The sequence below is a fragment of the Nerophis lumbriciformis genome, linkage group LG17 (genome assembly GCF_033978685.3).
Source record: "Nerophis lumbriciformis linkage group LG17, RoL_Nlum_v2.1, whole genome shotgun sequence".
Lineage (NCBI taxonomy): Eukaryota > Metazoa > Chordata > Actinopteri > Syngnathiformes > Syngnathidae > Nerophis > Nerophis lumbriciformis.
In genome coordinates this window covers 17,683,491-17,709,484 of record NC_084564.2, presented here as the reverse complement: position 1 = coordinate 17,709,484, position 25,994 = coordinate 17,683,491, and the positions used below count along the sequence as shown (strand labels likewise).

General features: G+C 38.4%; 1 protein-coding gene across 2 annotated transcripts in view; it reads right to left on the bottom strand.

Moving 5' to 3' along the window:
• The window catches only part of b3glcta (beta 3-glucosyltransferase a), a 136,082-nt gene that overhangs the window by 97,685 nt on the left and 12,403 nt on the right, over positions 1-25,994 (bottom strand). For both annotated transcript variants that reach the window (XM_061972636.1, XM_061972637.1), the window contains exon 2: positions 15,378-15,421. In XM_061972636.1, coding sequence (XP_061828620.1) covers positions 15,378-15,421 — 44 coding nt within the window. The remainder of the gene's footprint in view (positions 1-15,377; positions 15,422-25,994) is intronic.

The following is a 25,994-nucleotide window of genomic DNA, read 5'->3' as shown; positions in this document are numbered from 1 at the left end:
GTTAATAGAAAAAAAATCTTGATTTTACATAACTAATAGTAAAAGGGCTGTTTGCGACTTGCTCCAAGTTACATTTTTCAAACCAAAAAATATATATATTTTTTTTGCAGAATGTTTTGTAATGACAAGCAATATAACAAAATAACTTTAAAGGTGCCATAATGAGGCCAGAAATGGTACTGCAATCATGGTAAAAATTCTGTAGCCCCTTCCCACTCCCCATGACTGAGGTTGCCAGATACGCAGCCGAATACTACTCCTACTCCAAGGAACTTCAAATGGCAATCGAGGAGTTCTACGCTGTAGGTTTCTCTTGTTTATGCTTCTTGCAAGATGGTTTACTAAGTAATTATGCCACATTTTACTGATGTCGATTAGCAAAATGTATTTGCAAAGTTACGCAACAATATTTTCGTCGGGAGTCGGGACAGATTGTTGGCATTACCCTGCTAAAATGTCTAGTTTGACCGCACCGACCACCATCGAAATAAACTGCAACTAACAACTAATTTGATAAACGATTAATCTGTCGATTATTACTTCGATTAATAATTGGATAAAAGAGATAAACTACATTTCTATCCTTTCCAGTATTTTATTGAAAAAAAACAGCATCCTGGCACCATACTTATTTTGATTATTGTTTCTCAGCTGTTTGTAAATGTTGCAGTTTATAAAGGTTTATAAAAAAATAAATAAAAGTAGCCTCTGCGCATGTGCGTAGCATAGAGCCAACGAATCGATGACTAAATTAATCGCTAACTATTTTTATAATCGATTTTAATGTTGCAGCCCTATATATAATAATATATTATATATCGCATAGGTCTACTTTGATAGCACGGTGGAACAGGTGTTAGTGCAGACCCCCATTCAATACAAAGGTCCTGGGTTCGATCCCCGGGCTCGGGGTCTTTCTGTGTGGAGTTTGCATGTACTCCCCGTGACTGCGTGGGTTCCCTCTGGGTACTCCGGCTTCCTCCCACCTCCAAAGACATGCACCTGGGGATAGGTTGATTGGCAACACTAAATTGGCCCGAGAGTGTGAATGTTGTCTGTCTATATGTGCTGGCACTGTGACGAGGTGGCGACTTGTCCAGGGTGTACCCCGCCTACCGCCCGAAGGCAGCTGAGCAGCACCCCCCGCGACTCTAAAAGGGACAAGCGGTAGAAAATGTATGAATCATAACACCTTGAAACCGTTTGTCACTCAAAAGTGCAGATTCTAACCATTGGGATAATTTCTTTAGTTTGAAAACATAAAGCGGACCGCATTGAAATGTTAATTATGTTGTGTTATGCCCAGGTAGCCCAGTTAACTGTTTTTTTATGCTGTTTTGCAAGACCCATGCCACATGACTTCACATTTGACACCTCCTTGGCTGGTTCTGAGACAGGATTGATTGCTTTTGTCTTAAGTTACCGGAAGTGAGTCTTGCTTTTTGAAGCAGCGTATTTTTCAGCACTGAATTTTTATACACTGAATTTTGTCATCATTTTTTTTTTTTACACTCAATTTTTATACACTGAATTTTAAAACACAGATTTTTTTCGATGAAATTAACAGCACAATTTGATGTAAAAATAAATCAGTTCACAAAATTCAAATGCAAAAAATTTGGTGTCAAAAAAAAAAGCTTTCATAATAAAGACACAAATTAACCTCCATATTTGTGTACAAAAAAAGATCTTGGCCAAATCGCTGTATAACATACAGAATGTTGAATCTAGACTACAAAAAATATGGGGGATACCTTAAATGAAAAAAATACAAGAGAAAAAAATACCTACTTTCGGCTGAAAGGGTCATAAATCATTATGACGTCTCGACTACAAAAAAAAGGCGGCTTTCCTAAAAAACTACAAAACAAAATAGCGGTTAGCTTTGACGTAAACCTACTTCCTGTTTAGGCCACGCCCATTGTGTATGACGTCATCCCCCACAGACCACCATCGAAAAACCCGCCTCCTGAGATCGGTAGGTTGTGAGTTCAAACCCCGAACGAGTGATACCAAAGACTATAAAAATGGGACCCATTACCTCCCTGCTTAACACTCAGCATCAAGAGTTGGAATTGGGGGTTGAATCACCAAAAATTATTCCCGGGCGCGGCCACCACTGCTGCTCACTGCTCCCCTCACCTCCCAGGGGGTGATCAAGGGTGATGGGTCAAATGCAGAGAATAATTTCGCCACACCTAGTGTGTGTGTGACAATCATTGGTACTTTAACTTTAACTTATATGCCCCCTTCCCTCCCCTTAATAGTTGTTACATATTACTACTACTATACATTTAATGATAGCCAAATTTAGTAGCTGAACTTTGCCAAATTGCTATGATTAGCTGTCAACAAAGCTAACGCGTGTTACACGTGGCGTAGTATACGTGCTGAAAGCTGGAAGAGTATCGCGATTAGGGCTGCAACAACTAATCGATTAAATCGATTATAAAAATAGTTGGCGATTAATTTAGTCATGGATTCGTTGGATCTATGCTATGCGCATGAGCTGAGGCTACGTTTTTGTTTTTTTTACCTTTATTTATAAACTGCAAAATTTACAAACAGCTGAGAAACCATTATCAAAATAATAGTGGTGTAAAGGTACGTGTATTTGTATCGAACCGTTTCGGTACGGGGGTTTCGGTTCGGTGCGGAGGTGTACCGAACGAGTTTCCACACGGACATATTAAGTAGCGTACTGCACGTTGTGTAAACAATACTCAAAATGCCAGACATTTGAGGCATTTAAGAAACTCCGCCCTGACAGCTCCGCAAAAGAGGACATGTCCGGTGAAAAGAGGACGTATGGTCAGTCTATCGTAGTCTGTTAGCTGCTAGCATGCTAGCAAAAGAGGACTAGGTCCTGACCATTCATCCTCTTTTCACCGGACATGTCCTCTTTTGCGGGGCTGTCCGGGCGGTGTTTCTTAAATGCCTTAAATGTCCGGCATTTTGAGTTAGGGTTGTGTGTATTTTCAATGTACGTTCAGAGTTAAGAAGGTTAAAAACAAAACAAATTGCGCGCGCAGCAGCATTGGTGAGGGAGGGGGAGAGACAGAGAGAGCGAGAGAGTTGTGATAAACGAGCATGCGTCGTCAGGCTCTGCTTTTTATCCATAGATTTATCAGATTTAATCTTTTATTATCTATAGCAGGGGTGTCAAAAGTGTGCATTTTTGTAACATTTTCCTTTTATTATTTGGCAAGTTGAAAGAACATGGCGCCAGTATGCTGTTTTTTTTCAATAAAATACTGGAAAGGATAGAAATGTAGTTTGTCTCTTTTATCAGATTATTAATTGATTAATCGAAGTAATAATCGACAGATTAATCGATTATCAAAATAATCGTTAGTTGCAGCCCTAATCGTGATATAGCGCTTACAGCACTTCGGAAAGTGAGCTCCCTCTAGGCAGCTGCTTAAAAAGGAACTGCACTTTTTGTGGAATTTTGCCACAATCCTTATGAAAGACATGACGACAAAAGGATTTTCTTTTTTTTAATGCATTCTAAATATCAAATAAACGTAAATAAAAGTCCACTTACAGCGGCGCCAATGGGAGCGCTACTATTCCGCCCATAAAATCCAATTACCATTCAAAAAGCGGCAACATTACTCAAATTACATTTCGTGACTTTAAAATGAACCAAGTATTAGTGATATTGTTATTAGAAACGCTGACACAGACAAACTTTTTATAGCGGCGGCGTGATCACTTCCTGTGTGCCAATGTTTACATCATTGACTGATCTATTGCTTCCTCGTTACCCTGCTCCCAGTAAGTTTATTGTAGATCATAAATCATGCATCTCATCTGAAAAGTATATGGCTGGTGATATAATCTAACAAGTTGGGACACGTTGACAGCCATAAAGGACCTGGAAATGGCGAGAACGACACGAAAAGCTCTTGTCCCCCCCTCAAGCCCGTTTCTTTGCAAGGATTTTGAGACATTCATCACCTAAGTGAATATATGTACATCCTAGCAGTCGGCATCCTAATGACAGCAGACCTTATACAGTAAGCGATATTTTATTATTTTTGTTGGCTCTCATAAAGTCTGCAGTGAGTAATCAGTGATGAAGAAAAAAAAGCAAACGTTTTGATGCGTTTTTTTATTAATGCGCAGCCTACGCTTAAAATGATCAAAATACGTAAATTGTAAATGTTATTATTAAATGTGCCCATTACTACATTACATAAATACTTACATCATGTATATAAAACCCTAATGGAGGTACCTGGATGTTTTTAAGGGCTTTATAGGCAGAATTGAGCAGCTACCTTAGGCTACATTGTAAGCAGACTTTTGATCGCATTTTATTTATTTAGAATGCATTAAAAAAAATCCATCTGTTGTCATGTCTTTCATAATGATTGTGAACGATAGTCAAAATTCCAAAAAAAAGTGCAGTTCCCCTTTAAAAGGTTGCAAACAGTCCCATTTCAACTAAAAAAAACATTTCACAAAGACAAACATACATTATTTAGCTATATTATTGTAATCATAACTAACATATGAGCTAGATTACTTACCTGAAATGGCAGATTTCTATTTTTTTTTTCAAGATATACAGTGTATCTCACATTTAAGTATAACAGTAAGTGCCTGGTTAAAAAGGTATGTTTATTTAACCAGGCACATACTGTTATACTTGGTTAAAAAAAACATACTTTTTTTTTTGGAATTTTGCCTATCGTTCACAATGTATCTCACCTTTAAGTATAACAGTATGTGCCTGGTTAAAAAACACACTTTTTAAACCAGGCACTTACTGTTGGCAGATTTTTATTTTTTTTCAAGATATACAGTGTATCTCACATTTAAGTATAACAGTAAGTGCCTGGTTAAAAAAGTATGTTTTTTTAACCAGGCACATACTGTTATACTTAAATGTGAGATACACTGTATATCTTGAAAAAAAAATAAAAATCTGCCATTTCAGGTAAGTAATCTAGTTCATATGTTAGTTATGATTACAATAATATAACTAAATAATGTATGTTTGTCTTTGTAAAATGTTATTTTTTCGTTGAAATGGGACTGTTTGCAACCTTTTTTTTCTTTCTTTAGTTTATTTCGAACATGAACACACTTACATCATAATACATCACACAATTTCATATCATTTCATTTTACATCATGCCCGAAAAGGAGTAGGAAGAAGCAAAGCTTATTTAATCCTACCCCTTTCCCACTTCAAAGCGTTTACAAATATATAGAATCATTTACTGACCTTTTTATATAATAAAATAACATCTATGAATTAGTATACAACAGTTTTGTAATATGTAATTAATTAATTAATTCAGTCATTATTAACCTTTAAAGGGGAACTGCACTTTTTTTTGGAATTTTGCCTATCGTTCACAATGTATCTCACATTTAAGTATAACAGTAAGTGCCTGGTTAAAAAAAACATACTTATATTTAGCATTTGCATTGACCTTACATTTCAAATATAAATAAAACAAATACGATATTTCATTCAATATCAATCCACTCTTATTCAATAAATTACTTCGATTCAATAATTTTATTGTATTACTTTTCTTTCTAAAAAAGTGTTCATACTTACAATGAACATGCATTAACACTTTCAGTTCCAGCTAGTTAAAGAAAGACAATCTTTTCTGTCCCCAGTTGCTGTGGTGGATCATATTTTCACTGCTCCATTGATCAGGGCTTTTTATTGGGGTCCTAACTCAGACTGAACATACTCAGGATTCATTGAACTATAAGATCAGCCGATCTGGAATCCAACACTTAGCGTAAATCAACTCTGACAACAGGTTTAAACTCAAGTTGTTTTTAACTATCTACCCTAATACCCCCACATGCATACCAGATGTGTTATGAAATGAAGCTACGATGCCTACTGTAACTGACAACAAACAACAAGCTACAATCACTGACAGTCCTGTTATAAGGGTTTATAAAGGAGCGCGAACAGGTCGTGCCAACTACTTGTGGCAGGCTGCCACATATACATGAATGTAAGAGTTATACTGGATGTGCGTATGTTTACGACATAAACATGAGAATTAACAAAGCTGATCCGCAGGCAGTGGCTGTGACAACTGGTGTAGCTCAGACAACCACACACTGACATGTGTGACTCCTGTTTTGGCGAGCGCAGATCAGCTGCACCAGACTGGACCAAAATGTTGACGCTGGTCGGAATCTTGTTGCCTAGGGTAACCGTCGCCCTGCTCCGTGCTGTGCGAGGCTTTTCAAGTTAATGAATGGTAAATGGCCATGGTAAAGGACAACAACTATGCTCCAATATGACGTGTTACTCAATCAGACACAATATCCTGTAAGAAAATGCTACCTTTAAATGTTGCTGCTTCCATTGTAATGGACAAGTGACAGATCGTTTTGTGACATTTTCTTTGGTCTTAATAATACATAACAACATTATCAGAAAATATTAGACCTTTCAATAATTAGAATAACTTAATTAAATACAATTGCGGTATACAGTATTTGATCCCACATCTGCGGTTCCCTCCAAGGTGTCTCATTGTATCCCATTGGGTTCAGTTTTTTCTTGCCCTGATGTGGGATCTGAGCCGAGGGTGTCGTCGTGGCTTGTGCAGCCCTTTGAGACACTTGTGATTAAGGGTTATATAAATAATCTTTGATTGATTGATTGATTTTCGGTTATCCACCCTTCCATTTTCTATAATGCTTGTGAAAATGTGAATATATTCTGAATTTTACATTATATTTAGTGCTGTCAAACGACTACATTTTTTAAAATTAGATGAATCAAACTTTTTAATTTGGATTAATTTTGAATAATCCCAGGTTATTACCCGCTTGTATGATTTAGTAGAACATAAAAAGAGCCCAATATTTGGACATAAATGCAATTATATTGTCAGAATGTTACTTATTTATTTGCTCGAAACTGTTTTATACAATGTTATTTTAGAGCAAAATCTGCCAGCAAGCACACTACTCGGAGTTTAAGGTAAGGTAAAAGGGCTTTAGTTAAAGGGGACCTACTATGCAAAACCAACTTTTCTTACCAATTGGTAGATGTTTCTGTGTATTTGGGATCTGCATAAGTCCTGCAAGTTTGAAATCCAACCATTGAGGCATGGCAGAGATATGTATAAAGCAATCTTGCCTTCCTTCATACTTCTTCTAAATGAGCGGTTTGGATTTTGCTCAACTTGTGACATTTTTCCCCAATCGTGACGTTAGCCCATACATCCATATATGGTAGAGAGTTACCTGAAGAGTTTGCACTCGTCTGCAATTGTAGTCCGACGTTGTGGTCAATAAGATCCTTCTTTTTCTCTTTCCTCTTGTTTTGGAGCAGATTGGCTCATACATGCTCATGCATCCTATGCTGTTGCCATTTTTAATATAAAGTAGCGTATAATTCTAACTTACCGTATTTTTTGGACTATAAGTCGCAGTTTTTTTCATAGTTTGGCCGGGCTCCAGTATATATCATCTCTTATATATGTTTTTTCCCTTCTTTATTATGCATTTTCGGCAGGTGCGACTTATACTCTGGTGCGACTTATACTCCGAAAAATACGGTATATCTGTCAGTAGACTCCAACAGGAAGCGCTAAAAACTAAAACATGGCTGGCGGGGGGAAGACGCAGTCGAAGTGGAGGCGCGTAAATAAGAGCGTCCACAAAACGGCGCATCCTGAAGAGTCTTGAAGCGTCTCCGAAAATATAATTCATGCTATATTTCGACCAATGAACCACCATTACATGTTGTGTAGAACAGAAGGATATATTTTAAATGTAGAAAAAAATATATCATAATATGACCCCTTTAAGGTTAACAAGTCTAAATTAAAATATATTGCATGATTAATCTGCGTATATACATGATTAATGCAATATTTTTTGTAACTAATCACATGAGTTAATACCTTAAATTTGACAGCCATAATTACATCACAGTTCAATGATTTTTCAACTACTTCATAGGTAAGTTTGAAAACAAAAATAAATAAAAAATAAACCTACAGTGCTTCCCAAACGTCTAATCCGATCACTCAAGTTATCTAATGCTACCGACAGATACTATGAATCATTTTTGCATGCTACTGGGATTGCTAGGAATATTTTGTATCCAGCTCCCATTTAGTTTATTTCTTTGCCTTGTCAGCATTAAAATGTGCCAATCATTTTTAAATGAAACATAACCATAACCTAACACTTGTCTGTTAAAGTAAGAGACACCCAATTAAAATGATGCATTATCTGTTGGTAGGATCATCAAGTGAATGTTTATTACAATTTTAAATTAAAAAAATGTGGCGAAAATACCACAACACACAAAAAGACATGCTTTTAAGGTTATTTTTTTGTTTAGGAAAAAAACTACTCTGACATTGGACGTCTAAGAAAGCGTTTCAATCAATCGTGGCCTATTTCCTTACAGAAAGGGATTTTATCTCAACACACAACAGGCTTGAAGATTGAGTGTAATAAATATCTGTCCTTCTAAAAGATGAACACAACACAAATCCTTGAGCATAGTGTACTAGTTATAGTTGGAAACTATCCCACGTCTATTTTGCTCATCCTTTGCTGAAATAACCTCCAATCAAACACTGATTAAAAAGACTAAAAGCAAAACAAATTGACAAACCTTCAAAGCTGTAACCCCAGCGTAATTAAGACTTGTTATTATTCAGGGTCCTGTTTGCAAGCACCGGACACACACAGAGGCCTAAACTGGAGCATTTCCATGACCTAAAAATGTGCATTCCTTTCTAATTTGTTTGTGTTGTCATGCAGTTCAGGAAATCTAAAAAAAGAAAAGAAATATCAACCTGGTTTTTACAGTTTGGGTCGAAAACATGGTTGTGTAACAAAGTAGTGCGTGCAAAGAAAATGTGTGATTACTTCTATGTACAATTAGCAGACAGTGGGTGTTGCAGAAATACTCATTCATTAAAGTGGCCCTATTATGCAAAACCAACTTCTCTAACCTGATGGTCCTGCCTATGTGTATTTGGGATCTGCATAAGTCCTAAAAATTTGAAATCAAACCGTGTAGGCATTTTAGAGATATTTATAAAACAATCTTGCCTTCCTCCCTACTTCCTCCAAATAGTCCGTTTGGCCGATTGGAATTTGCCAGTCTTGCAACGTTTTTCTGACATGTGACATCTGCGGATATATCTTTATATATGGTAAAGGCTTACCTAAGGTCTTTGCGTGAGTCCGCCATTTTATTTATCGTTCGAGCATTTGTAGTCCAAACAAAGTACAACCAAGGTGCGACACGAAGACCGAAAATGCTCTGTTGGTAGTTTTAACCAGCACAAGTTACTACACAAACTTTTAGCCCTGTCTGAAGTAAAAAGTGCCTTACTATTTGTGACAATGCGCCTTTAATTCAGAAGAAGTTGCTTTGAGTGTGTGCAAGCTAGTCCTGCTTCCCACAAACCATTACAAAAAGATGGATATTCCAAAAAAGTACTTTTAATAGTGTGCTCAATGACTATTATTTATGGCAATGGAGGAGGCAATGGAATGGTAAGCACGTTAGAAATGTGTACGTTAGCTTTGTTGGCTGGAGTTGTTGTGTACCTAGCTTAGCCTTCTAATGGAACCGTCCTGCGGAAAAATAAAGAATGATTTTCCTAAAAACTACTTTTAATTTGATCAGTGCCTATGTTGTTAGGTAATGGACCAGTATATAAATAAATAAATAATCTGTTATTACGTTAGCGATGTTGCTCGTAGGAAGTTTATTGTATAGACGGCTTGAGCCTCTATTGTTTACAAGTGTTCAAATCAGCAGCAGTGAAATTATGAACGTGACATAGAATAGACAAGCAATTTACTGTCAATATACCGTATTTTTCGGACTATAAGTCGCTCCGGAGTATAAGTCGCACCGGACGAAAATGCATAATAAAGAAGGAAAAAAACATATATACGTTGCACTGGAGTATAAGTCGCATTTTTGGGGAAATTTATTTGATAAAACCCGACACCAAGAATAGACATTTGAAAGGCAATTTAAAATAAATAAAGAATAGTGAACAACAGGCTGAATAAGTGTACGTTATATGACGCATAAATAACCAACTGAGAACGTGCCTGGTATGTTAACGTAACATATAAGAGTAAGAGTCATTCAAATAACTATAACATAGAACATGCTATACGTTTACCAAACAATCTGTCACTCCTAATCGCTAAATCCCATGAAATCTTATACGTCTAGTCTCTTACGTGAATGAGCTAAATAATATTATTTGATATTTTACGGTAATGTGTTAATAATTTCACACATAAGTCGCTCCTGAGTATAAGTCGCACCCCCGGCCAAACTATGAAAAAAACTGCGACTTATAGTTCGAAAAATACGGTACACATGGATACGGCCAGGATTTAGCATTGGAGAGATAATGACTCGGTGGAAGTTTAACCTTAGTATAGTAGTGTACTTCCTTTCTCTCGTCCGCCTGCTTCGTCTCCTTATCATGCAGACAATAAAACACCATGAGTTGATCTTGCTATATCATTTGGGATGTTGCGTTGTGTGTTTTTTTTTTTAGTTTATTAAGGATCCCCAATAGTCTACACCGCAAACAAACAATCTGTCACTCCCGATCGCTAAATCCGATGAAATCTTCCTCCCCGGTGTCGCCTCTGGTATGTCCTTTCTTTCTGCTGCTCGATTGCCGTTCTCTGCTGCATACTTCACCACGCCCAGCCTGCAATCCGCAGCACACAATCTCCTTTTCGGTGCCATCCTTGTTCAGCCCCTCTCAGTCTTCACAAGTTACCGCCAATGTTGAAACGATCCACCCTCCCAGGTACGGACGTAGTAGCATGTAGCATCCCTTTTTTCACAATACACCGCCATCATGACCCACAATGCACTTGTGCCATGACCCGCCCCCGCAAAATTTGTATTGGTTGACGTGTGTGTGACGACCGCTGACGTGTGTGTGATGACTGCTGACATTTGCTTCGTCTCTTCCGTGAATTATATAAATAATATTATTTGATATTTTACGGTAATGTGTTAATAATTTCACACATAAATCCGGAGTATATGTCGCACCCCCGGCCAACCTATGAAAAAATCTGCGACTTATAATCCGAAAAATACAGTATATATTTTTTGCAAAAATTAAACAAAGAACCAATGGCCTACAATTTACCCATTAGTGTACCAAAGACAAACAATATTCTAAGTGACGAAAACGTACCATAATAAATATGACAAAGTACATACAAAATCAAGATAATATCAATATAAAAACGAGAATGAATTCAAGCAAAAAATAAGTCAAAAGAAGATAAATGAACCAGTCATGACATTAGGTACAATCTAGAATAATCTCTTTCCCAATACTACTCCTCTCAGTCTATTCTTAAAACCCACTCTGCTGGTGATTGATACCAGATATTGTGGAAGTCGGGTTAAAGTCACTCAAAACAGATTGCTGGTGTCGGTCATCAATGCCCAAAGAGCACAATAATAGCTAGAAAACTAAAGCTAAAAAAAAACCTGACCGCTTGGGGTGAATGCTGACTCAGCATGTGGGGGTGTGGTAAGGAGGGGTTAATTTGCATCTAAAAACTCTGCCTCTCCAAAGTAGCTGTTTTGAGAGGGGGGAAAAATATGGCTTACAAATAGGTCTGTAAAAAGAAATCTATGTACATTTTTCACCAAAGAACCACCATTAGATGTTATGTAGACCAAAATGAAGTATTTTAAAAATGAAAAAAAAAAATCATAATAACACCCCTTTAAAGTAAGTGCACGCACGCACACACGGATGCGCGTGCGCGCACAAACAAGCACACAAAAGCTAATGGTAACCTGGCAACATGTAAGGGTCAAAACTTTGTCTTTCCCGGTCAGTCGTGTCTAAGAATAGATGTACTGAAAAGGTTGAGACACACTAGATCTCCACCGGCTTCTTGATTTTGCACATTTATGGTTTGTAAAAGCGAGCCATTATTGCACACAGTCCTTGTTGTTCGTTCATTGACAACAAGAACTGCCCTTTCTCTTTAGACCACATATTTATTTCGTCACGCTCTCATGTTTTATGACAATAAAGTGTTCTATTTTGTTCTATAATGGTGAAAATAAAAATTAATTGTTTTTAAAGAGGAACTGCACTTTTTGGGATTTTTTTTCTACCAATCACAATCACTATGTGAGACAAGAACACTTTGTAATATACGATTCGTACCAGACAGCTAAAAAAGTAGCGGAATAGATAACAAAATATATACAAAAACCGCCAACAACACTCCATTTAATGCATATTACCCAAGTTTTAGCGACATTATTATAAGAGCTGACGCAGAGGAACTACTTTGAGCAGCACATTAAACACAAAAAGGTTAACTAGCTATGTGTCGACAACAAGAAATTAATCCACGTGACATCACATGAACCAGAAGTGAAGCAGCAAACCCCGTTTTGCCTTTGTCATTTAGAAACACTGTAAAACGTTTGCAAATTGAAACAGAAAAGAATCAACATATTAAATTACAATTACAATAACATTGCTCTTTTTTTATAGTTTCTCCTGTCAAGAAAATTATATTGCATGCCTATTAAATTATTCTAATGATTATTCTAAAAAACAAGTGTTCCGTATCCGTATAAGTACTTTTTGAGCACATAACAATATATTGTTAATAATGTTAACCGTGATAATTTTTGGTTACAATAACCATGATAAGAAATGTTTAGAACGTTCCATCCCTAAATCCGATTAAGATCACTTTCAAATTTCTAAAAGCCTCACCTCAATATTTGATCGGGATTCAAAATGATCCCGCTTCTTTACATTTGACACTTCGGCTTGAGCTTTTCTATGTATACACTCTGTTGCTACTGTACAAGCTAATCACAGCTACTTGGCTTCGATGCCACTTTGTGTTTGCCTAGGTTCCATTCTAGACGCTAATCTTTTCTGTGATAAAATGGCAACCAAGGTAATCAAAAAGGTCAACCAACGAACGAGATTTCTCTATAGAATCTCCTCTCTGGTCAACAAAAGCACCATGAAGATTCTGGCGGGAACTCTCGTTCAACCCTTTGTCGATTACGCATGCACCTCCTGGTACCCTAGCACCTCCAAAACCCTCAAATCTAAGCTCCAAACATCCCAGAACAAGCTAGTCAGATTACTTCTAGACCTCCACCTCAGATCCCACCTCACTCCTACCCACTTCTCCAAAGTGGGCTGGTTCAGGGTGGAGGACAGAGTAAAACAACTTGCACTGAGCCTTGTCTATAAAATCCGCTACACCTCCCTGATACCGAAGTACATGTCAAACTACTTCCTTTAACGTAAATGACCGCCATAACCACAACACCAGGGGGAGCTCCACTAACCACGTTAAACCCAGATTCCGATCTAACAAAGGTCTTAACTCATTCTCTTTCTATGCCACATCAATATGGAATGCACTCCCAACAGGTGTAAAAGAAAGGGCATCTCTATCCTCCTTCAAAACCGCACTAAAAGAACACCTCCAGGCAACTTCAACCCTAAACTAACACCCTCCCTTCCTCATCATACCTCTTCGGATTGTAAATAATCAAATGTAAACAATCAAATGTAGTCACTTTTTCTAATAATTTCTGATCTCTCTCTCTGTGTCCAATACTTGCTGTACATATGTACCAAGTCAGACCTACACCGTTCCAATGTCAATTTCTCTGATGATGCAATTGTTGATGACTGAAGTGTTGATACCAACCAAACTTACCCCCCCCCCCCCCCCCTCCATATCCCACACCCCGGATTGTAAATAATGTAAATCATTCAATTTACATACTGTGATGATTATCTTGTGTGATGACTGTATTATGAAAATAGTATATATCTGTATGATGAATCAATTTAAGTGGACCCCGACTTAAACAAGTTGAAAAACTTATTCGGGTGTTACCATTTAGTGGTCAATTGTACGGAATATGTACTTCACTGTGCAATCTACTAATAAAAGTTTCAATCAATCAATCAATCAAAAAGATTTAACCTGGTCAAACTATAGCAGATTTACAAACCCCTCACTATACAAACTTTTTAATTTGCGACCCTCATACCGCATAGAAACATGATATGTTGTACGAACCTTGTCTCAGTGTGCGGACGTTTAATCCACCCATTGTGTGCTTGCAGTGCTGCAGTTTTGTGCCTACAGCACATCCATTGTGAATGGGCTGATTGATCTCCACCAGCAGAGCAGTGATGTCATTAGCTACGAGGGCTGTGAATTGTTGGGATTCGATTAACGATTTGATTCAGAATTGATTCTCGATTTAAAACGATTCTTGATTCAAAATCAAAATCTTTTGAATAACTTTGGATGCCAGTTCTATGATTAACTACATTCCTCCATAAAATAATTAAACAGCTCTGATCAATTTCTATATTACTTACAAGAAAACTGGTTTTGTTTAATAAAATGCTTCCCAAACATTTAATAAAGTCAAATACAAATAAGGTAACAAGAGAAGTATCCAACACTTATTTTTTCTAAAGTAGATCCGTACAGCAAATATGAGCCTCTACATCAACACTATGATTTGCCTGAGTGGCTGGACAGGACAGATTAAAAAAATAAAAATACATTTTTATCAATTAAGAATTATTACAAATAAGAATCGTGATTAATCTGAAATCTTTTTTTTGACACCCCTATTGGCTACTATACTAATTGTTACTTTGTGTGCCTTTTAGGTGTTTTTTTTTGCCTTTTTACAGCAGTTGGTAGCTCAATATGAGTCCAAAAGAAGCAATGGACAAGCGACGTGTGGTTTGAAACATTTCGGAAGTATTTACAGCATTATCCACACCGCCTCCCCTCTTATTCCTGTCCCACTGTAGCTCAACTCAAGTCTGCTACAGCTACAGGGTATGTTTGCAAGTTCATACTTCACCAAGACAAAGTCAAATCTCTTCAGCCGAGATGATAGAGAAGTCGTGCCGTGATTTGCCGTATTAAGCAAGCCCTGCAGGGAGGCTCACTGTCGACATGGTCTTGCAGCAAGTAGAAGCAGAAGAGCAACTCAGCGTGTTTATTACTTATTATACAGAGCGGAAAACGCCAACGCAAGAAAACAAATGTTACTCAGAGGTGAGGAAAAACGGAACAAGCGAGAGGATCCGGGAAGCACATAACACGTTAGATGCAGAGGCAGCTCGTAATGAAGTAATTTGTGAGACTGAAGGGCAGTCTTTTTTTTCTTTTCTATGAGCAGGTAATTAAAGTTTAACGCGACAAATGCAACTACTGTGTGAGTCTCTAATCAACTAACCAGGGAGTGGAGGAACAACAATTATTGAGAGCCTATGGTTCACTTTGTCCACAAAACATAGACGGTTTCTTACCTGTGAGGCTTTTTCTCCGCTGCCAGCAGCTAAGATGATGTGACCTGCGAGAAAAATCAATGACAAGTGTCATAATCTTAACAGAATGTCCACAAACAAGATGCTTTTTAGGGTAAGTTAGATTCTCCATTGTTACCTCCACCAAGCGCAAAAGCATGAGTTTTGTTTTGATCGTCGTTTATTGGTCAGTAGATGCATAATTACTTAACGTCTACACACAAAAATTCTGAATTTTTTTTTTGGCTTTGTCCTGCCACACAGCTTTTGTTAGGATCCTCCCAATAATGTGCCGGTACAGTAATTATGTATTAACTGTTAAACTGCTGCCGAACTCCAATTGCATTTGGCCCAACAAGATCCAATGTACTAGGCTCTTGTAATAAATCTGCCTTGAAAAAAAAAAAACTCTTTTCAAGCTTTTGATTGGTTCAAACGGCTGGTGGGTTAAGTGTAATGGCGCCCTCTGGTGCTTCACTTGTGCACGGTAATGGTCGCGTTATTATTTGTTTCAGACATGCTTAAAGGGCTATGATTAATTGTCTGACTTATAACTGCAGATACTTGTGTTAAACAATGTCAAAATGTCAAATCATAAGGTTCAAGCATTTAACATGAGATTGCACGCAGTTTTGCATACCGCTGTTGAGTTCACAGCGTTTGCAGTCTGGCGACGTTGTGGCGTCATCGTGAGGTGGAAGTACTAAGTAAAGCTCTCAGCCAAAGAGAAGGAGCTCCGCCTCTGCTTCAGGCTATGAGAAAACACATGAAGCTAGAATAACGTATTATTTTCGTCTAATCTTGGCATGAGCATAATAACACCGACATGCAACATGCAGAGACATACCGTATTTTTCGGACTATAAGTCGCAGTTTTTTTCATAGTTTGGCCGTGGGTGCGACGTATACTCCGGAGCGACTTATGTGTGAAATGATTAACACATTACCGTAAAATATCAAATATTATTTATCTCATTCGCGTAAGAGAGAAGCAAAATGGCAGCAATTGTCACACACACGTCAGCAATCGTCACTCACACATCAACCAATAAGAATTCGGCGGGGGAGGGTCATGGCAGAAGTGCATTGTGGCTCATGGTATGCTAACTGCTATATGCTATACGCTACTGCCGTAGCTATTAAAATAGATCACATCAACATTGGCGGTAACTTATAAAAACTGAGAAGGGCTGAACTAAAATGGCACCGAAAAGGAAATCATTTACTGCAGATTACAAGCTGGACGTAGTGAAATATGCAGCAGAGAACGGCGATCAAGCAGCAGAAAGAAAGGACGCTAGCGGGGCGCATACCAGAGGCGACACCGGGGAGGAAGATTTAATCGGATTTAGGGATCGGGAGTGACATATTGTTTGGTAAACGTATAGCATGTTCTATATGTTGCCATGATGTGTTGCTTTAACATACCAGGCACTTCTCAGTAGGTTATTTATGCGTCATATGGCGTACACTTACTCAGCCTGTTGTTCACTATTCGTTATTTATTTTAAATTGCCTTTCAAATGTCTATTCTTGGTGTTGGGTTTTATCAAATAGATTTCACCCAAAAATGCGACTTACCGTATACTCCAGTGCGACGTATATATGTTTTTTTCCTTCTTTATTGTGCATTTTCGGCCGGTGCGACGTATACTCCGGAGCGACTTATAGTCCGACAAATACGGTAAATGTTTTTGAGCAAAGTCTGAATCGATTGGCGAGTGTACAGGTGCACCTAATGTTGTGACTAGGTGAATCTACATAATGTTTATAAAGTTTATTTTCAATTATGTTTGTGTAACGGAGTTAAAATACACCTTTGTTATTTATTATATTTTGTTTGTGAATTTTATCTCCAAATAGTTATCTTTTCTGCTCGCCTATGAGAGGGCGGTTTGATATCTTTTTGTCCCTCCTGAGCTCCTGTAGTTCTCTTGGGTTGTGTAGCCCCTCCCTTCTCCCCTCACAGAAAAGTTTCACATGGCTGAGGGTGAGTCTCGGTCGGACGATCCCACCGACTTTTTCTTTGTTTTTCAGTAGAAATTAGGTCTTTAATTAATGAATGTGTGTACCAAGAATGTGAATATGTTTACCTGTGTTGTCCTCTAGTTTTAATTTCAGATTCCAGGTAACATTACTTCGCAAACATTGGCGCCAAACGGCCGCTCTTTGTAGGTAATAAGACTTGTTCAGTGTGTGCGTGCGTGCGTGCTTGTGTGTGCATGCGTGTGTGTGTGTGTGTGTGTGTGTGCCTACATGTGTAGGTAATGAGACTTGTTCAGTGTGCGCGTGCATGCGTGTGCGTGCGTGTGTGTGCCTACAAGTGTAGGTAATGAGACTTGTTCAGTGTGCGCGTGCGTGCGTGTGTGTGTGTGCCTACATGTGTAGGTAATGAGACTTGTTCAGTGCGTGCGTGTGTGTGTGTGTGTGTGCTTACGTGCGCAGGTAACAGTGTTATTCTGTGTGTTTAGGCGTAAGCCAAAGAAAGACGGGAAACCGACATTGTCTGATTGTCACCCGCAGGTTTGTGGTTTTATTTTATTTTCTAAGGTGTTAACTATAGCAAATGTTGCATGTTTTGTTCTGCCACGGAATGGCGCTTAGAATGTACATTTCAATATTTTACAGACTGTATCTGTCTTTTTCATTGGAAATGGTTAAAGATGTATATGTAGACAGAAAAGTTTCACATGGCTGAGGGCGTAAGCCAAAGAAAGACGGGATACCGACATTGTCTGATTGTCACCCGCAGGTTTGTGGTTTTATTTTATTTTCTAAGGTGTTAACTATAGCAAATGTTGCATGTTTTGTTCTGCCACGGAATGGCGCTTAGAATGTACATTTCAATATTTTACAGACTGTATCTGTCTTTTTCATTGGAAATGGTTAAAGATGTATATGTAGACAGAAAAGTTTCACATGGCTGAGGGCGTAAGCCAAAGAAAGACGGGATACCGACATTGTCTGATTGTCACCCGCAGGTTGGAAGGAAAATAAATGAAGCTGAGAACAGTGGAAAAAGTCTCATCATTGTGCCGACCCGGAACAGTTACATTTGGAAAAAACAACAGTGATGACGACTTCAAAAGATATATTCAAACAGTGTACATTTTCAAAAGATAATTTACGATAGGGGCAGCACGGTGGAAGAGGGGTTAGTGCATCTGCCTCACAATACGAAGGTCCTGAGTAGTCTTGGGTTCAATCCCGGGCTCGGGATCTTTCTGTGTGGAGTTTGCATGTTCTCCCCGTGACTGCGTGGGTTCCCTCCGGGTACTCCGGCTTCCTCCCACTTCCAAAGACATGCACCTGGGGATAAGTTGATTGGCAACACTAAATTGGCCCTAGTGTGTGGATGTGAGTGTGCATGTTGTCTGTCTATCTGTGTTGGCCCTGCAATGAGGTGGCGACTTGTCCAGGGTGTACCCCGCCTTCCGCCCGATTGTAGCTGAGATAGGCTCCAGCGCCCCCCGCGACCCCAAAAGGGAATAAGCGGTAGAAAATGGATGGATGGATGGAATTTACGATACTTTGGAGAGGGTGGGGCGTAGTTTCATTTGCAATCTAGGAACGCCTCCAGAAAAAAACATGTTGTAGACAGACTCAAAAAAATACGTTATAAAAGTGACTGTGAAGCAAAATTTACCCGCAAATTTCACCAAAGCATATCCAATACATGTTACCTAGACCACAAGAGAGTGTTTGGAATGCAGATTAAAATCATCATAGGCCCCCTTTAACAAGGAGCATCACATACTGTAAATACACTTGAACATGTCTGAAAAGGAGTGGGGAAAAGCAGATGTCATTTAATCCTACCTGATAGTTTGTTCACCTTCTGTGTTTAGATTAGGTCCTGACAGTATATGAAGGTATTTCTAAATAGGGACAGAGGTCATTTTTGACTCCCGAGCATTTAGAGAACTTTTTTTTTTTTTTAAACACATATGGTCAAATTGTCATCTAATGGAAATAGACAATTTTATCTAAACTTGGTTACTTTTCTCAGTAAAAATAAAAGCTTTACAAAAGACTAGAAGAGGATATTTATTTCTATTCTGGAGCTAACTAAGCGATATTCCTTTAAACTCAGGCTACGTTAACACTGCAGAGTAGGATGTCAAATTCAGATTTTTTTGTTAAATCCCATCTTTTTATGTAACTGTTTACATTACCAAAAAATGTCTAATGTGAACTCTATCTGACCCACATGCGGACATGATGGAATAACGTCATAAGTGCTGCATGGCTCCAATTCTCGTAAGTCTCAGACGTGGCACCTTTAAGGAAATTTCAAGAATGTTGTGCAATCAAAGTCAGCATTTTCTGAACCAAATTATTGCGCCAAGAAGGATAAGGAAAAGGACAAGCACTTTAGCTCTCGCAGTTTGCGGGACATAGGCTTCGATGTCTGCTACGAAGAACTTGTGGGGGAGCAGTCGGGAGACAGGAGTGGTGGAACATTGACTTAAGTTCCTAAAACTTTATTTCGCCTGCTTTCTGCTAATTTTTCAAGTATTAATTTTGCAACTGTTTAATTTGCTTAAAAATTATGACGCTTATTGAGGACATACTGGTAGGATAAACGCGACCGGAGCGTTTAGACTGCAGTTGCATTCGATACATACCCGATTTATATCCACCTATGAAAGAGGCTTGAATCGGATTTGATCAATTTGGAATTGCTCTGTTCATTGCGACATGAAAAACTCAGATACAGGCCACATGTGGGCAAAAAAAATTGGAATTGATCTGCAGTGTGATGAAGGCCTAAGTACTTTTCTTTAAAGTCCAGGAGACTGTTCATCCATCACTGCTGGTAATAGGACTGCCATAACGAGATTCTTTCCAATTACGCTGTCATTGATCCTGATCATACTCGTAGGGGAATTCCTGAATCAATGCATCAAAAACGCTAGCGAATGCTGCTAGGTTATTAAATCAGACTCCAGGCCAACAAGTGCGCGACAGAATTTTGACCTCTATTAGATCGCGGCTCTGAGAAAGTAAAAGTGCTGCGACAACCATTAGAGGGCAACTCTAGAGCGTTGATTAAGACATAAAAACAGCACTTTTCCAGGAATGAGCCTACAGACGTTCATTATGCAGCCGAGTCCACCGCCGCCACCAGTTATGGTAATAAAAGTGTCTAATAAGAATACGCATATTTCTCCTGGAGCTGCTGGCTTTTATAACCCATCGTGCAGTCATTTGGTCAGATATCATTCCAATCATTTCCACTGAAATGGAACCTCATTTATTATTGAGAGTGGATTTCAAAACATGTTTGTGGGCATAGAAAAAAATAAAGCCCCAGGTGAAGTCAAAGGTTCACAGCAAGAACAACTCGTAATTTAATTATGTGTGGCATTGTGCTGGAAGGGCAGAAAACACAGCTCCTTGCCAGAAAGAGCCCCCAAACAGTGTGACGTTAACAAATACTGTATTTTTCGGACTATAAGTCGCAGTTTTTTCATACTTATACTCAGGTGCGACTTATGTGTGAAATTATTAACACATTACCGTAAAATATCAAATAATATTATTTAGCTCATTCACGTAAGAGACTAGACGTATAAGATTTCATCAGATTTAGCGATTAGGAGTGACAGATTGTTTGGTAAACGTATAGCATGTTTATATGTTATAGTTATTTGAATGACTCTTACCATAATATGTTACGTTAACATATCAGGCACATTCTCAGTATGTTATTTATGCGTCATATAACGTACACTTATTCAGCCTGTTGTTCACTATTCTTTATTTATTTTAAATTGCTTTTCAAATGTCTATTCTTGGTGTTGGGTTTTATCAAATAAATTTCCCCAAAAAATGTGACTTATACTCCAGTGCGACTTATATATGTTTTTTTCCTTCTTTATTGTGCGTTTTCGGCCGGTGCGACTTATACTCCGGAGCGACTTATACTCCGAAAAATACGGTACAAGTGGAGTGGCACAATGAAGTGCACTACTTTGCTGCAACCAGCAGAGGAGCTGTTGATTCAAGCTTTACAGACCGAATTCTGTGGCCGCCCGTTTAGGTAAATAATTGTGCATAAATGAATACACCCTTCTGCTCGACTCATTTGCTATTAAAACAAAATTATCATACGTCAGCTCTAAAAACAGCAGCAATTGTTTTTTTTCCATACATTAATTTATTTGCGGCTTGCCACAATTACATTTTGCGCTACCTCTTTGCCCTCGCTCATAAAACACATAATGGGACTACGTATGAATGCAACTTGTCATTACAACTCCGTACAGTAGATGGCGGCATAGCTTTGCTTCTTAAAAGCACCTGGCAGAGAAGAAGACGTCGCAGGAAGGAACACCGTTACACACTTGGCGATTTTTGTTGCTATATTTAGCGAGTATTAAGACAACTCTTAAATTGTTGTTAAAAAAAAATAAGCGACTACTGCCAGATCTAGTGACTTTTTCTGGTTTTAATGGACACTTTGGGAGCACGTACTGCTCTTGACAATAGACAGCTGGCCCAACTGGGCTCCTGGCCCCCAACTCATTTAAATAAAAGCACTCTCAGGCTGGATACATAAAAAAACAACCGCACAAAAATATGCGACAGAGGAAAGTTAATTTGTATTTCTAACCATATTTTATTTGCTTTTAAATACATCATGTAGGGCTGCAGCTAGGAATGTAACGATACAAACATAAATAAATAAATGGGTTATACTTGTATAGCGCTTTTCTACCTTCAAGGTAGAAAATGATGGATGTGATAAAAGGTACTCAAAGCGCTTTGACAGTATTTCCACATTCACCCATTCACACACACATTCACACACTGATGGCGGGAGCTGCCATGCAAGACGCTAACCAGCAGCCATCAGGAGCAAGGGGTGAAGTGTCTTGCCCAAGGACACAACGGACGTGACTAGGATGGTAGAAGGTGGGGATTGAACCCCAGTAACCAGCAACCCTCCGATTGCTGACACGGCCACTCTACCAACTTCGTCACGCGGTCATTGTGACCAAAATGATCACAGTTGTCATTATTATCACAGTATTGTTGAATGTGCTCAAAAAGTACTCATACATACACACACTGAAATATTTAGATTTCACTGTTAGAAAGCCCTCGTTTTGTGATTCTTATGCTTCACTGATAAGAATGTTCTGGCGGGAGTTGTGGCATTCTCCTCTGTTCAGCGGTCCATAAACGCACCGTAAAAACATATCTGTGTCATATTCCTTATTAAAATCAATAAACCAAGCTTAGAAAATAAATAAATAAAATACAAACAATACCCGTTCCTTGGTAGAAGAAACATTAAATATTGTTCTGGCTTGTAATTGTTATTTGAGTATTTAAATATGCATATCTTCTTCCATTTGAATTTGTAAAGGTTTTAGTGATTAAGCAGGCTAGCTGCCAGATAGCATTTAGCACACTAGCTGCCAGCTAGAGATTAGCGCCCTACCTGCTTCTCCAGAAAGTGAACAGTATCACCATGCCGTGAGTTTATCAAAGTCACAGTTTTATGACGATAAAAATTTGAAAGGGTACCGGTAATACTAACGGTCTGGAATTTTACCACAATTTATCATTAATACCAGTAATCATTTCATCCCTAGCTGCAGCTATCGATTATTTAAGTAATCGAGTAATCTATCGATTAGTTTGTTAGATTAATCGAGTCGGATGAAACACACTTTATGCGTATTTCAGGGAAAATAGTTGAACAATTTTTCTTCCTGCCAAAACCTTTATTTCTTTTTTTTCTACTTAATGTAAATCATCAACTTTGTAAAGTAATTTAACATTATTAGGTGTTCCCCTTAATGTAATTGAAAGTGGCGCGCCGCCAACGCTATTTTATTACCGCCACACCTTGAAAATATGTTGTTGTTTTTTTTACTTTAAATCAAATTTAAGTAATATAGTATATGGTAGCCCCCACACAAAGTCAGACGCTATTTTTACTATTACCAATCTTAAGATAACAAACGGCACAATTCCAACAGGTTTGACCTCCCGTGAAAACACTTTCGTCTCCGTGAGTCCGCGCTTCCCAAGACACACAAAAACACTTTGTCATTCTCCGCCAATCACCTTTCAGGCATGGACGGCGTGTTTGCAAACAAGGGGAAAAACTAACATCAAATCCAAACCACACGAACATAAAACATTAACACCAGCTGGTTGTTACAGTATGAATTGATATATATAGCCTATAATTTGCGCACTATTGACAAGTGATGAACCGAAAACTTGATAACCGAAAAAAGACTCTGATCACTTAAAAACCGGATGTAAGCAAAATGCACGCCATTGTGTCTGGAGCGTTGTCAGCATGTCTGTGATGTGGACAGGATTTTAATACATGCCAGATATACCCGCGAACAGCCATCTACAAAATGTGCAAATAATAAGAGGACAGTGGCGGCTTTTAAGAAAAGAAAGTCCAACTGGAGCAACGGCACGAAGCAAACGTGACATCATGCTTGCTGTTGTTCGCCTATTTCGTCAGGGATAGAAGTAAAGACTATTGAAACATGAGTACATTTTATAATACCAGAAAAAAGTTGTTTTTAATTAAAAAAAACTAATTAAATGTCTTTAGACACTTGAAAACATCTCCACAAAGTACATTGTACAATAAGCAGCAACAATTGAAAATATGACAAAAGATACAAAATATATCTATATATGTTAATACTAACTAATAACAGAATTGTTTTTGAATGTATGCTTGCATTTTTTAAAGCATTTTTAAAGAAATATATCATAACAAATTATTTGATGACGTCATGGTGACCATGCCCTTAACCACGACCCCACCGCTACGGGTATCTTGGCAGTCTAGGGAAACCCTGATTATGTATGCATTATTTTTTTGGGGGAAAAAAACTCTCAGTTCGCTGCCACATAGATTACGGCACGCACACACCACTACTACTCTTATGTACGCTCTATTGCAGCGGCCATGCAGAAACAATGTCTGTGTATTAAATGTTCTGGACACGCCTTGCAATCAATTTTTCTTAGTTACACTCATTAATTTGAAGTAACAGAATATAAATCAAAGTAATTGATTTAATCGTTAAATCATGGCAAATATGCTCCCCCATGCATACCGATGCCACAGCACAGATACTGTAAGTGTGCGGTCACGTAGGATACACTGAACATTCTATTTTATACATTTGCATAGAAATAGGAGTTCAGAACATTTAGAGAGAAATCAATGAACATAATAACCAAACATCCATCCATCCATTTTCTACCGCTTGTCCCTAACATACTCTTATTTTCCTCATTGTCGATTGCAGAAGTCAAATGCATATTCCTGGTGGGCACCAAGATTGTATTGTCTCTAAACATTCCGCTTTCTGTCCACACGCTTGAAAGGAGACAGATGGCAACGACTCCAACCAATCACCTCTTTCACATCAGCTCACTTATTTCCGCCCTTGATTGATATTGAGCCTCAAGGCCAGAAGCTTGATTGTACCGGCTTTAAAGTTAGCTCTGCTAAAAGCTACTCACTTTATGATTAACGGCTTCAAATGTCGGATGCAATTAAAATATAATAAGATCGGGGATAATTTAACTTCGCGCTCAATCGAGAATCTAATGGTTGCAGCAGGCGCGCGGAAAATTAAGACGGCGCCTACAAGTGTTCTGAACAAAAAGGTGTGTAGGTGCAGGTGTATGAGCATAAACGCTAATTAGGCTTTTAACGAGCTAATACTTGCCGCATACTCACCCTTTACCTCCCTTGTGTGAGAGTTTGAAGATGAGATGACTAATAAATTGGTAATGTCACTCTCAGAATTCTCCTAGATTGGAAAATGGCTGGCATTCCATGCAGAGATCTAGCTTTAAAAATGAAAGTGTCACTTTAATGTCAAATCCCTGCACTGCCAAGACGACAGGCTGTAACTTGGGATCAATGTTCTCTCTAATTTTTCATGTGTGTGAGCAAACGCAAAAACTCCCTGAGCATTCAGTGGACCCCTTTTGTGAGCAACATCAGACGTGCTGGCTACACCAGCAGCACACCTGTCCCAAACCTGACTAAATAACAAGTTCAATCTCCATCCATCCATCCATTTTCTACCGCTTGTCCCTTTCGGGGTCGCTGGAGCCTATCTCAGCTGCATTTGGGTGGAAGGCGGGGTACACCCTGGACAAGTCCCCACCTCATCGCAGGGCCAACACAGATAGACAGACAACATTCTCTTATTATTATAATCAAACGACAGCAGTCATTTCCATTTCTAATATAAGTGTTTAGGCCCACTTACGATGACAATAACAAATATTGTTTTTCATGAACTGTGTACTTGTATTGTTTGTCTGGGTGGAGGTCCTGCTTTGGAAATAATTTGTACCCCTTTCAGACATTGCATTTAGTTCCCATTAAAACATTCACATGTTGCACAATGAGATGTAAGCAGGGGATCATGTGTACATTCCTGCAACTTCCTGTTTGTAAAAAATATATTTTTATTAGTATTTATTTAATATACTAACAGCATTTCATGATTAATATTTATCAATTAAGATTTATAATAAATGACACTAGAATAAGCACACATTTGATTGGTAAATCATAGTGTAACGACCTGTAGTGACACTTTG